The sequence below is a fragment of the Zosterops lateralis genome (genome assembly GCF_965231275.1).
Source record: "Zosterops lateralis genome assembly, chromosome: Z".
In the NCBI taxonomy this organism is placed as follows: domain Eukaryota; kingdom Metazoa; phylum Chordata; class Aves; order Passeriformes; family Zosteropidae; genus Zosterops; species Zosterops lateralis.
In genome coordinates this window covers 27,921,502-27,935,455 of record NC_139800.1, presented here as the reverse complement: position 1 = coordinate 27,935,455, position 13,954 = coordinate 27,921,502, and the positions used below count along the sequence as shown (strand labels likewise).

The window sequence follows — 13,954 nt, the reverse complement described above, 5'->3', positions numbered from 1 at the left end:
CTGACCTCACAGGATCCTATACCAGCACCCAGAGGTCCTTGTCTCCAGGAAGCCCTCATCTTCACTGGAGGTCTCCAGCTAGGAGCAGCACCCTGAGGTGGGGCTAAGGGTCCTCATGGGTGTAGAGCAGGTCATATGGGTCACCAGGCACTTTGAGGGCCTTGACCCTGTGAGGGGCAGGTGATACAGAAGGGGTTTGCATGGTGATGGCAGGATGAGGGCACAGATCCCGTGGTGTCCCAGCATGGAGATCCACTGGCTGCCTACTCCCTGCCCATGCACCACTGGTCAGTTTCTGTTTGTATCAGGGAATGTTAAAGAACAAGCAAGTAGCATGTGTCACGATGGTTTTAATGCAATTTTAGATCTTGTGGCGCTGACATAGCTGACCTGCACATGTTGACAGACTTGTGTATGTTTATGTGCAAGTGCTTTCTTTGTTCAGACTTAAGAGTCAACTAAAAGCCCCTGAGTATTTCAGCAGGAATGGGTGTGTGGGTAACCTGGTCCTCCTGGTCAAATTAATTTAAAGTCACAAACACTATTCAAAATTCAGAGTCTAATGCTGTGATAGCTTCTGCAACTCCCAAATGCCCTACAAGAACATAACAACATGTGTGAAGGACCAAAATATGCAGATGCCTTTCTAACAGGGATTCTCCACCACTCTCCAAACCTTCCAGACCAGAAGACTATGGAAAAGAGGAGACATGGCTCAAGCAGAGCATTTCCACATATATAGAAGATACATATTTGCAATACTGTGTCAAGAAAATCATCCTTGGCTTTAAGAGGATCTTCAGCATATGGTTTGGTCTCTTGGTTGTGAGTAGATGGCAAAACAATACCATCAACACCTGCTCAGTTGAATCTGATCCAGATAAGTAAGTTATAGGTAAACAATCCCCTGCTAGCATGTGTTTAATAATAGCATACTCCGAATCCAGATAATCTGTACTTAGAGGGGTTTCTTGCAATCTCAGCACTCTGCTCTTAGGCATCTATTTTATTGGAGAAAGAGTGTAATTTTTGCCAAAACTACAGCTAAATCACTAGAGACAATAACATAAATCCTGAATTTAATGGGGTTTGGTTTTCTTGCTGTAGATAGCTAAAGGAACTCTTAAGGAGAAGATAGCAGGCTAGAAGAAGAGTAAAGAGAGAAATTATTTATTTATAACATATTGGGAACACAGTTCAAAGTACATCATTAACAGGGTGACTACATAATAAGGTGATCATAAAAGGATATCTAAAAAGCTAGTTAAAGACAAGGCATACATTATAGGCTAGTCATGGAAACTGGTAGGCTTTTTTCTCCCATAAGCAAAGCTGCACAAATAAAGACTGTCTCATTTCTGCAAAGGTAAAAGATTGATTTACTCAATCCATATATTTTCTTTATATTGTATAAATTTACTGATACTTAGATTAACACTTTCATATAGTTTATGATGTTAAATTTAAATACAGTATTATGTCTCATTAATTTAAGGTGCAATTTATCAAAATCTACAGTAAATATTTTCTTCTTAATCAGTTCTCTTTGGCACACTTCTGGTAAATACAAAAGTGTAGGATTGAATCGAGTATATAACACTGCAGGTATTTGGAGGGGGTTTTTGTTAGCATATGAATGTGATTTTATAGTTACCACAAGCTTATTCACAAAGAAATAACTCTATATGAATTTCAGTTTAATTTATATATAAAATGGCTAACTACTTCAATGTGCAAGGCAGAAAAAAAAATTGTTACAGCAACTCCTCCCTTGAGAGAGTGATTTTTGCACCATGGAAATCTTGTATAAAATGTTATAGAAAATGGAGATTTTTAATGAGGAAGTTCTTGGTGCTTCATATCTTACAGCAAGCCACCTGAGGACATGATTTTCTAGGCCCAGAAATGGTTTATAAGATACAGTTTAGCTGACAGGTTGGCACTGTAGTGGTGTTGCAGCTATAAACTTGCACGTTCCACTGACAAACTAAACCAAGGAGCCAAAAAAACAACCAGTCTGTGTAAGAAATTTAGTGAGACTGGCTTCTTTCTATGAGAAAGGTCTCATGAAACTCTAGTTCGTGCCTGAGATGTTTGGTTTTCTGAAAATTACTTTTTTATTTTTGGGAAGTGTCTTTCCTTTTTATATTATTTTACACAGACTAATTTGATTGGTGACAAGAGGACAAACCTCTTTAATTACACTGGTTAGACTAGAGGGACATCAAACAGAAGTGCCTCCTAAGGAAAATATGTAAGCAAATTTGCTGTTACTAAAACAGGCTTCTTGTTAACAGAAAAAAAAATTGGGAAAGGAATTTCAGAAAAGCAAACATCTCAGGTATGAATTAGGGTTACAGTCTCTTCCTATATTCTTGATATATGTGTGTATATATATCTATCTGCTTTTATTGCAAGGAAGAAGCATTTAGAATTTGCACTCTGCAGTTTTGTCTTTATGACCTCTGCTTACTTTGGGGCCAATATTTTGTTAAAATCAAAGGTGGACAACAGAAAACGGACTTATTTCTGTTTCTGATGGAAATGGATGAGGAGGCCATCAAAGTTAACATAAATAGGTAAAGTATCATTTTACAAAAGCTCTTCAAATGCCAGAAAAGCAAGCTCAGAGCAATTTATTTCACATCTGAAGGCCAATACCAGCAGCTGGCATTCACATTAAAGATATGGGGAAACTTAGCTACATAAATACTGGACATCTTTCAGTGACTAATTATTTCACAATTGAAGTAAAACAAAACTCTATTCACAGTAAAATGTACTTATTACAAGGCCCTTCTGGTCTGTTTTATCCTGAATCATGCAAGTAATATCCCCTCAGCTGCAGAAATTAGCATTTTGGCAAATGATCAAGTTACAGGAGTTGTCAAGTACCGTGAAACCATTTTAGAAGGCAAGGATGTAAAAAGGGATTTCATACAGGTGCTTTGTGATGTGGTAATGTGTAAAATGCTGGGCTACTCCTGAGTAAAACACATTTGGCTCTCCCAGCTAATAACCCATTTATGAGCATGCTGGTTCCAGAGAGGCATTTCACAGCCTCAGGAATAGTATATATTCAAAGAAAAAAAAAAAAGTATTTTACAACTGTCTTTTTCTTCAACCTATCAGTAAGGACTAACAATGGTGAATTCAAACTGTTGAAGGAGATGATGAGAAGGGGCAGAACTGGCAAGGAGAATCAGTCTGTGTGGTAAATCAAATGTAAGTGAGATGTAATTCATTCTCATTTTCCTTTAAGCTTTTTGAGATATTGCATATGGCCACGTCCCTTAGTGCTCCTGTTTTATCTGAAAGCTACTGGCTTTAAAACTGGGATGTCTGTGTGAAGGATATGGTGTCAGATTTATCTATAGCAAAGCCTCCATTGATGTAAGATTTCTTGGCCTGTGCTTCATCATTATCAAGTATTTCTGTTTCCAAGGCAAAAGGATTGACTATGTTGACTTCAGAGGTGACATCCATCTGTTCCAGCTCCCTTTTTGAGAGCTTCTCCACTACTCCTGTACCAAAGGCGTCTCCCAAGACATTCACCATTGTTCTGAATCGATCCCTATGGAACAAAAATCTTGTCAGACAAACCATTCAGTTGTTTAGAAAATCCTTTTAGTAAAAGGTACTTTAACTCATGCAGTGCTGTTTTCTTCCCAGTGCAGATTTGGGTAATTATTCAATTAAAAGAAAATAGTCTTGTAAAACAAGAAACAGAATTTTACCCACACGTATTTGAAGAAGCCTGGAGTAATTTTCATGGGAAATAACTTGGTACAGGACGTGCAAAACTGCAAGTCATATCACTTGTCTGTTAGAGCAGTAATTCCACTGCTGCAGCACAGTCTTACAGAATGTTGGAAGGACCACTTCTCAGGCTCCTGAAGTATGCTACACATTTGGTTCCGTTTGTAATGATAGACTGTAGGGTGCAGCAGCAGAGTCTGCATTGTGCCTTTTGTCATTCTAACAGTCATGTCCTCAGCCAGAAGAGCACCTAGCCCAGCATCTTCAGTATTCTGGCCCAAATCTGGAAAAAGGAAAGGCCTGTCTTCTGCTGACTTCTTCTTGTCAAAGGGCTGAAGTAAAAACTTGTACTAAACAAGTCACTTAAAAGAATATGATACTCCTGCACTATTAATTTTTCTCCAGACAGAAATGAGACATGCAGACCTCTGCTACTTGGCAGAGGAACAACAAACCCTTGCTAACAACCTTGATAATAACAAACTTATAACAAAGTTTGAAAATCGACATGGAAGTTCAGTATGGACAGTGGAAGGCCATGATTACCTGTTTTCAGCTACAGAGCACTACAAAGGCTCTGTGGCAGAACAAGTTTCTCCTTTTGTGCAGAGACATTGAGGTGGATATATTCACAATATTCTGCAATACTTCTACAACTGCTGAATTCCAGTGCTAAAAAGTTTTCCATGTGCAACAAAAATATATGGTAGGGAAATGAAGAGAGAACAGTAAAGATTCTAGGATCAGTGTGACAGGTGAAGAAATCAACACTACTGGATACTCATCTGCTATAACAGGACTATTCTATTATTTTTTCTATTTGTCATTTAACATGTGGAAGTACTATTCAAGCCTATGTAATGCAACCTTTGGCAAGTTCAGAATTAATAGTGGGTTGTTAATGAGCCACTACTAGCAACTACTTTGCAAAATGATACATTTTAGGCAATAAGTACAAAAGGTGAAAGTTAATAATCTATGTGGCATCAAAATGTGCATTCCATCTCCTGAGGTGCAAAATGCACTAGCAATGACCTCTGGTATATTGAATTAATCTTTAATTTGATTTACATAGCAAGCACATCTTAGTCTGAAAAATGCCCCAATTAGAAGCAGAAACATTATTTGTATGTTTCATGGTGGAACAAGTACCTTCCATGTACTAATACTGTGCCTAAAACCCACAAAAGCTATGGACTTTTAAAGTGGAGTAAAGATCAGATCCATAAAGTCGTGATTGCTCTAGGAAATAGGGTACTGTTCTCTCTCACACCCATAAGATAAGTAAAGGGCATCAAATGAAATTATTAGGATATAGACAAAACCAAACAAAATTCAATTATGTCCTGGCACAACACATCATTAGGGTGTGGAATTCATCTCCATAGGACTTGTGGAAACATGGGTCCCAAAGCAATGAGGCATTCATAGAAGAGAAAAATCACCTCTAACTCGGGAACTCCCTGTGTTGCAATTTGCAGGAGGCTGGGCAAATACTTTGGAAAAAGAACCAATATACATTCTTTCTATTCTTAGACTCTTTAGGTACCTGCTCTGAGCTAGTGGTTTGTACTGATCTGCACTATCTTTAAAAACACTAAATGCCCACTAGGAATAGAAGAGAGCTGGAGAAAACAAAGTGACTGTGGAGCACAGCAAACAAAACCATTAGACACAGTTGCCAACAGCTGATTGTAAGAATGTACTTGTGGATGGAACTGGTTAATTTGGAGGAATTATGCTTATACATAAATTGAATTGATCCCTGGATTGATACAACAGCCCTGATTTTCTGGAGATTGGCATTTCTCTCTATTTGCAAAACTGAGTTATGTAATCAAATAAATTAAATATATTTGTGAAATACATAGGTTGCTGCCAGAAATCCTTCAAGAAAATGATTGAAAAGGGTGGAGGAAGAACAGCAAGGCATTTATCTTGAGTGTAAATAAATCTGAAGAAGACATGCAAATATTATGAAATTATTAAGATCACTGGATTGATACCAGTGAAATATCATCCATGCAAACTGCAGGTGAAAAAGACCTTGGGCTAACCACTAAAGCTCATACAGTTTAGGATACAAAAGAACTAAAATTATATTCTTTAATTATAAAATTATATTCTTGTGAATCCTGTTGAATTTAACTTGTGAATCCTTGTGAATCCCTGATACCCTATGTATCATGGGACAAAACTGAGTATTGATGTCCTTCTGACCTCCAGAATACACTGTGATTCTTTGGGCTTTTGCAAAAGTAGCAGAGATACACACTGATGTAACTTAAACAGAAAAGATTTTTGGTGAAAAAGCTTCTCCCCAGAAAGAGCAGATGAATGGGACTGAGAGATTTTGAAGTGCTCTGATATGGTTGGGATTAGGCATAAGGGTAACTGTTACCCCTGCCCTTAGAGGGGCAACACGTTGCGACGTGGTGTGGACCCTCACAGAGGACAGCAGCAGCAGCAGCAGGGTCAAACATGGAAGGCTCTTTATTATCTGACTCCAATAACTTATATACATTTTGTACAGAGGGCCCAGATTGGCCCAAAGAGGTTACAACCTCCTGACTTCGCTGGTCAATATGACCATTAGTTAAGTTCTTTCTCAGAGAACAAGAATGCAAAACATACAGATAAATTCTAAGAACACAATATTGTTTACATGAAGCAGCGTGAGAAAGCTGCTGCAAAGACTCAAACACTTGAAAGCAAGAAATGCAGGGGCGACAGGTCACTTTCTGAATTTACATGTGTGCTTGTTGATCGACGGCTGGGCCAGTGCCCTCATTGAAGAACTAGCAAAGCAGTGCTGGCAGCACAGACGTGTACAGCTGGCTATATTGTCTGCATGTGGAATCCTGGTTCAGTTTTGCTTTTTTCATGTCGTGCTCCACTGCCAGTGTATGGATATTATGTACCTTGCAACTTGTAGCTACATTTGATTTTTATGAATGATGCATATGTTTAGCATAATGTGGTGACATCTCTGACACTTTAGAGACATTTCTTGGTACAGTCAAATTTGTCTGTTTTGAGGATGATGCCCATGATATATTAGTGCTGTGACCACTACTTTAAGGCAGAAAGCATCTCTGAATGTGAAGTTATTCACTGCCATCCCATGCAGTAGGACTTCTCTCAAAATCAAAGCCATTACTGCATTCAACTCTGAACAAGCCTGACCATTAGAATAATCTTTGTCCATTTTCTGCAACAGTCCTAAATGATTTTATTGTTTTCTTTCTCAGACTCACACATTTCCAGGCAACTTATGCAAGCATTAAAAAAAGAAAAAGGAAAAATCATTAAATAAAAGGTGTCTTTAACTTACAGAAGCCAATCAACTGCAATGATCAGAGTTACATCCTCGGCAGGCAGGCCAACAGCACTCAGCACAATCACCATGGTGACAAGTCCGGCTTGGGGCACGCCTGCAGCCCCAATGCTGGCTGCTGTAGCTGTTACACTAAATCCCAAATAAAACCCAGAAAAGGCATTCAGAATATGTTAATCACAGAAACTCTGTTTTATGGCACAAATAGTTTTATTTCACCGCAAGAAAGATGCCTAAATGTTTCAGTCTTCCTCTTGAATAGTATTTACTCAAAGTTGGGTGCCAAGCTTATAGGACAAGCCATGTTCTGATGCACTGTTATGGTTACACTGGAGTATAAGAGGCAGCACATGTCTAGCAAGCAAACTGGACAGATCAAAGGTAGAGGCTGGGTCTGAGTTAGGTTTGTGAGTGTTTGCAGGAAAGAATAATGGCAATTTTCGTAACTGTGCTGTATACTAGCTGCATATCCTGGCCCATCCTACCTCCTCATCAGGTTGTGCTGGCTAGGCCTTGGATCAAGAAGGGAGAATGTTTGTTGTTTCTTGTGCTGTGAATGATAGTTTAAACTTTCTCATGGAGTATCCAAAGTTAATGTACCATTCACACAAAAGCTCACTTCCCACAAAATGCATGTGATGGCTTTAGTCTTACCTAATTGTAATTATTTGGCCAATATCCAGTTCTAAGTCATTCAGCTGTGCAATAAATACCGCTGCTACTGCTTCATAAAGAGCTGTGCCATCCATGTTGATGGTAGCTCCAACTGGAAGAACGAACCTTGTGATTCTTTTGTCAATCAAGTTATTTTCTTCTGCACAGCGGAAGGTGACAGGCAAAGTTGCTGAACTGGGACATAATGAAACACATAAAGTAAGCGCAGGCAACAACACACCATTTCCATTATGTTTCCTTTTCCTCAGAGCATGATCTGCTTTATGACTCAAACAGAGATTGAGTCATAGGAAGGAAGGCTGTACCATGAAAAACCAAAGCAACTTTTGTTATACCTTCTAATATAGCTAAGAAATAGAAAGGAAGAAATAACTAAGTCTTAGTTGTTCTCAAAATTACACGGTGAATTGCCATGGTTTATGTAGTCACAAAAAATGTGCAACAGCTTAAATGCTGTCAAGTCTGCAGCTAATGAACTGAATGGCAAAGAACTGCCTCCTTCTGGGAGAGGCAGACTCTCGTTAGTTTAAGGCTAACGCACCCTGTAGTGCCCTTTGGGTACGACAGAAATAATGATGAAAAGTATTTCAGCCTCCAGGGAACTGAGAACTGTTCAGTTCATACCAGGCCTTTTAAAAAAGCAGCAACAGAACCAGAGCACAGACTATGTAATTACTACTAGGTACATTACAGAAAGAAAGATCTTTCTTTTGTTTACCTGGAAGAGATCATGAGGGCTGTCAGAAGTGCCTGAGCCATCCCCATGGCAAACCGTAAAGGATTTTTCCTTACTATTATTAAGTAGATAAGTGGCAGAATTATACTGGAATGGATTGCAAGTCTGCAAAATAAAATTGACTAGTTAAGCAAAGAAATCCATCTCACTGTCTTTCTTTACTAAGATGGTGATAATAGGTACCCAGCTCTATACTCAAGTATACTTATGAAACACTAAAGGTGACTTTAGTGACACCTTGGTGCAAAATTTAGAGAGAATGCCACGTTAATGAAAAGCAGACTAATTCTGTTTTACACTTCCTTTTGGAAAGGAGAGTGAGACCATATATGATAAGCTGAACAAGAATTGACTTGGAAATAATTTTAGACTGATAAAAATGAGAAGCCCAAAGTAATACATAATACTTTAACTGATGTGCAGAAAATGATTTGCAGTAACACTAAAACACTTCACTCTTTTAACAAATCCTTACAATGCAAACCAGAGACAAATCAAGAAACCAAATCAATTTATTATTCTCAGTTTGTCTGCCCTTATTACAGAACATGTTTTTGGAAATAAAGCTGAACATGTTTTCTAGTTAGGGACAGCTGAAATGCACATCTTTCTGGAGAAACTTCAAAATATGGACCTTCAGAATAATTCACACCTGCTCTGGGGAAAACTGTGTAAGCTCAGGTCTACAATTAAAATGTGGTGAGGTTTAAATAAGATATATGTAGTCTAAGCATTTTTAATATTGTAAGATGCTGAAATACTGTATTTTGAAACTATTAATTTTTAAAATTATGTGGATTGACTCACAGAAGATCAACTTGCTCTCTTGAATTTAGCAGCTCAGATGTATTTGCCTGGGTATTTGTATAGATCTCAGGGACAAAATCATCCTTCACCTTATGCATTAATTTTGAACACGGTGCAATAATCCTGAACACACATGAATGCAGAGCTTGTGGGCACTGAGATAAGAGGTAAACTGACTGCTGTAAGTACATTTGAAATGAATATTCTCTATGTTTGAAGGTTGCAATTACAGCAATATCAGTTTTTTGTGGAAAGAAATTATCACATAGCCTGGAAATATAAACCCAAAAACTGCCATCACCTTGGAATTTTTATTCTGCCTTCACAAAATGTTCATGTGCACATTCCTGTGTTGTAATAGTGCTTTATGGTTTCAGAGCAGTTGATAAAGATAGCAATAAATCATGCTACCATTTGTTCTGCCAAAAACAGACATTTAAGAGACCAGTAGCTACAGTACAGAAATCCACAATGGCATCAAAAAACATCCACAAAACCTACACATGTGTTTCCTTGGAAAAATTATCTTTTTAAAAGGAACAAGCAATAAAGTTTTCATTCTGTATGGGAACATATAACATATTTAGTGGAATGTAAATAGTAGCATGCAACATGTTTTGATAAAATTTTGTAAATACCTAGAAAGAAATCTAGCAATTTATACATGCACCACCACAAGGTACCATTGTATAAATTGCTAGGTTTGTGACACACCTAAGAACAAACAGAATGCTGCAGAATATATAGGGGAAAAAAAAAATAAGAAGTGGCATGGGTGTAATTTGCTGTCTTAATAAAATGTTAATGAGACTAAGCATTTCAAGTATGTCTGAATCTAAAAGCATATTGACTTAGTTATTTGAAAAGTTTAGATCTGCCCCTTTTTAGCAACAGCATGAACATGACATTATTCAAAATAAAGTATTTTTGTGTATCTGCTTTGCTACTACTGGTTTTCCTGAAACAACTTTGAAGTAATATTTATTTTTCTTCCTAAAATGCAATTCTCAGCAAGCAGCAGAAATTTTTATACTAAAAATCATAATCAGTAATTGAACACAGAAATTCTAATAGCATTCATTTTTAAGTTAGGAAGAATCTTGTCCCTCAGAATCCCAAGCTGCCGTTTGATATAGGAGTATTTCTTACAGGGATGTAGCTGCCTTGCTGCTTTCAGAAGAGTAAAGAGCCAGGCAAGGAGAGTCTACTTGCTGCAAGTGATTTTTTTTGTTGTTGTTGTTTGGGTTTTTGTTTGTTTGTTTTTGTTTTGTTTTGTTGTTTATTTTTTTAAAAATTCCCCCTCCTACTTCAGCCTGAGCTCCTCTGGCACTTAAATTATATCTCTACTGAGTTTCCTCTGCTGTAACTTCTAATATGTCCTCATCCTGACTCTGCAACAATTAATCCTGAGAGACTTAAGATACTTAGTGGCAAATTGCACCAAAGACACTCAGAGAAGTCTGTTCCTTCATGGTGACCTGAATGAGACATAGAGACTGAGATGAGTTGCAGACAATGGTGGATGAGTGCTGGTAGGAAGGCTGAGGCTATGAAAGGTCACAAATAATTAAATTGGGAAGAAGGTGAGCTGGTTAGAGAGGTTAAAAGAAAGAAAGCAGAGGATAAGACAATTATCTTGATAAGGAATACAAGAAATGTTTATGATAACCTACTATTTTCAGGTTCAAGCTTAAAGAGAGGATGATAAGCAGCTACAGAAGACATCAATGAACAGAATACACTGCAAACAGACAGGATTAAGCATAACAGTGAAAACCAAAATGATGGTGGGAACACCAATTTTTAAGAAACATCAGTTGTTAAGAAACCAAACAAAGAGCAACATTTCTCCTTTTTCCTGAGAAGTAAGAGAAAAGGATATTTATGTAGGCTGAAGAATGTAGAACAAGCACCTTTCCCCTGCAGCCTATAGCCTGTGTACATGTCCATATCTGCTCCTGTGATCTGATAACAACATGCTCTCCCTGACGGTCAGTTTTTCAGAGAATGCACTGCCATTAGCCCTTATCCACAGTGCCTTGAGCCACACTCATGGGAGCCTACTCTGCAGGAGACAGAAATGCTGCAGAGATCTACCTGAGCACCCGTCAGAGAAAATGGTGTCATGTTTGGAGGAACAGAGAGAAAAACCTTTTTCTCTCCAGGGATGCAAAAGTGCTCACTACATACAATGTTTTTGATGGCACCTGGGGTTCTACTTAAAATCGTTGTGCCTGTCAAGCCAATGGTTACCAGCTAAACAGGAGGCTATACAATGGCAGTTTACTTTGCAATCAGAGTACTTTGGAGAAGGCACTGAGTCTTCACAAACATCTTAAGAAGACTTGCCTGGTTACAGTACAAATAGGAATCTGTATCCAGTAACCGATAGGTAAATAAAGTCATAAAACTTTATAGGTAAATAAGTCATAAAACTTGCTATCATATCTAAAACTAAAACTTGCTATCTGATGTAAAACTGAAGACAAAACGCAGTAGTAATCCATTCAACATATTCCTCCTCTGAATTAACTGGCGTTAATAACACAGAAAACCTGCAGAAGTGATACACTATCATTCTGTCAATGATTTCTATCTAGCTTGTGACTGGGGTGTCATTTATAATTTGTATAGAAAATATTAGAGTCTTGACTTACCATCTCTTAGTAAATATCAGCTTTTGAAACCTGTAAAAATCTGACTTATTTTCCAAGTGCAAACAAATACTCACAAAAAACTGCATAATGCATTAGATGAACATAACTTGCACTCGGCTCTGTAACATTTTGAAAAAGTAATGAATCAGTGCTATTTCTGGAGCAGTAATTCTTATTTAGAAAGGAATTTTATCTTTGATTTTCAAGCAGCTAGTCAAAACATGGCTTATGAATAAAACAAAACAACAGCCTTGAAATAAATGTGCTTATCTAGCATAGATTAATGCAAAAACCCCAGAGATTCTTCTTGATTATTTATGAAGCAGTTTGCATTTAAGACTAATATATTACCATTCTCTTTGCTTGGCTGTTAAAAAGTGTGTGAATGACATTCGAAAAATACCATGCAAATGCATAAAGTGTGGGGAAAGAAACTCTTGAACAACTTTGGGCCTAGCCTCTAGACAAATTATATATAAATCCTTAGTATACTGAATGAATTATAGGAGTGAATGCTAAGGTAATGGACCAAGACTGCCTAGAAGGCTGTGCTTCACCGAACTGGAAATAGAAATTTAAGCACATTTATCTTATTGGGACTGTAATATCCATTTATCTGACAAAAGAGCCCATTTAGAGATATACAATAATCTGGTATTATAATCTATCATTTGGAGCAGTTAAGTTATTCTAAAGTTCCACTGCTGAAAGGCTCCACAATGCAGGTGTAACCTCCTCCACCAAGACTGTTCTACACAGACAATGGCTAAGAAAAAAAAAGTAGAAAAAAGTTCTGATGCTTGGCTATGTTATTCAGGTTGCAACTTCTCTTTTTGCAGCCTCACCATCTATCCTAACTCTGAAGGAGGAATTAGCAAACAGTGCAATCCTCAGAACTTCTCTTGATGTCAGCTGTCTGCTCAGCACTGGAGAGGGAAGGGATCAGTCTATCATCCTTTATTGTGCACTGCTCTTACTATACATCTGTATTCAGCAGGGAAAGTTTGGTCTGTGTTGCTACACCTTGGGCCCAAAAATTCCATGCAGGTTCCCAACATAATCCACTTACTTGTGTATGTTTTATAGGCTGGCAAGCCCTACTAAGACATAATTCATAACCTCACCTTTAATACAACAATATTTGCTGCTTCAGCCCAAGTTGAAGATGAAACAATGAATACAAGAAAAGAATTTGCATTTAGGCTTTGTTTTTTTAAGAATGCAAGGCCGTAACTTTTTAAACCAAAACATGCATGTGGCAGAACGTGGATTCAAACCATCCTCACATAATTTTCACTGATGAGAATTTTTGTCTCTGACCTAGAAGACTGGATGTGGTGGATAATTGAGTGGTATAAACTGAGCTCCAAAACTGCATACATACAATTCCATCTTTAAGAAATGACATACCCACTTATTACTGTAGCCATATAAAGACCCAATTTACGAAAGATTTCCCAGTCCTCAACTTCTATTATCTTCCCAGCAATTAAAAAAAGGATACCAATTGGCATATACCTAGAAAGCAAAAATAAAGCTATCAAAAAAGCATTCTCAGAAATACTGCATGGTCACCATGAAATAATTTCTTTCCCACAGTAATTTTTTAAAACAGACAGAAAATGTGTTTTGATAGCCTATTTCACAACAACAGATTTTTTTTTTCTTATGTTATACATTGGACTTTATACATTTGTAGCAAGGTTACAACAGAGGTGATAAAAAAAGACTGGACAATAAAAGTAAATGTAACTCTACATATAGTATAGCTAGTATTATATATAGTCTAGCTAGCATTGTGTGTCGCAGAATACACAGAATACACGGAAGACGGGAAGGGGTATGGGCATATACCCTGTTACAGCAAATGTTTATGTGTAGCCACAGGCTCCCCTAGGGGTGGAAGTCTGCAGAGTTGAGACCAGTGTCTGTCTAGTCTGTAACGACACAGAAACGGGAGAGGTGTCCTGTAGTTACAGAAGC

At 37.7% G+C, this 13,954-nt stretch overlaps 1 protein-coding gene across 3 annotated transcripts in view; it reads right to left on the bottom strand.

The window, feature by feature from the left end:
* Positions 1–1,154: 1,154 nt before the first annotated feature.
* The window catches only part of SLC1A1 (solute carrier family 1 member 1), a 50,493-nt gene continuing 37,693 nt past the window's right edge, over positions 1,155–13,954 (bottom strand). For all 3 annotated transcript variants that reach the window (XM_083883325.1, XM_083883326.1, XM_083883327.1), the window contains 5 exons: positions 13,382–13,489; positions 8,490–8,612; positions 7,751–7,945; positions 7,094–7,228; positions 1,155–3,574 (listed from right to left, as the gene is read on the bottom strand). In XM_083883325.1, the coding sequence (XP_083739451.1) occupies positions 3,328–3,574; positions 7,094–7,228; positions 7,751–7,945; positions 8,490–8,612; positions 13,382–13,489 (808 nt within the window). In that variant the 3' untranslated portion in view covers positions 1,155–3,327. The remainder of the gene's footprint in view (positions 3,575–7,093; positions 7,229–7,750; positions 7,946–8,489; positions 8,613–13,381; positions 13,490–13,954) is intronic.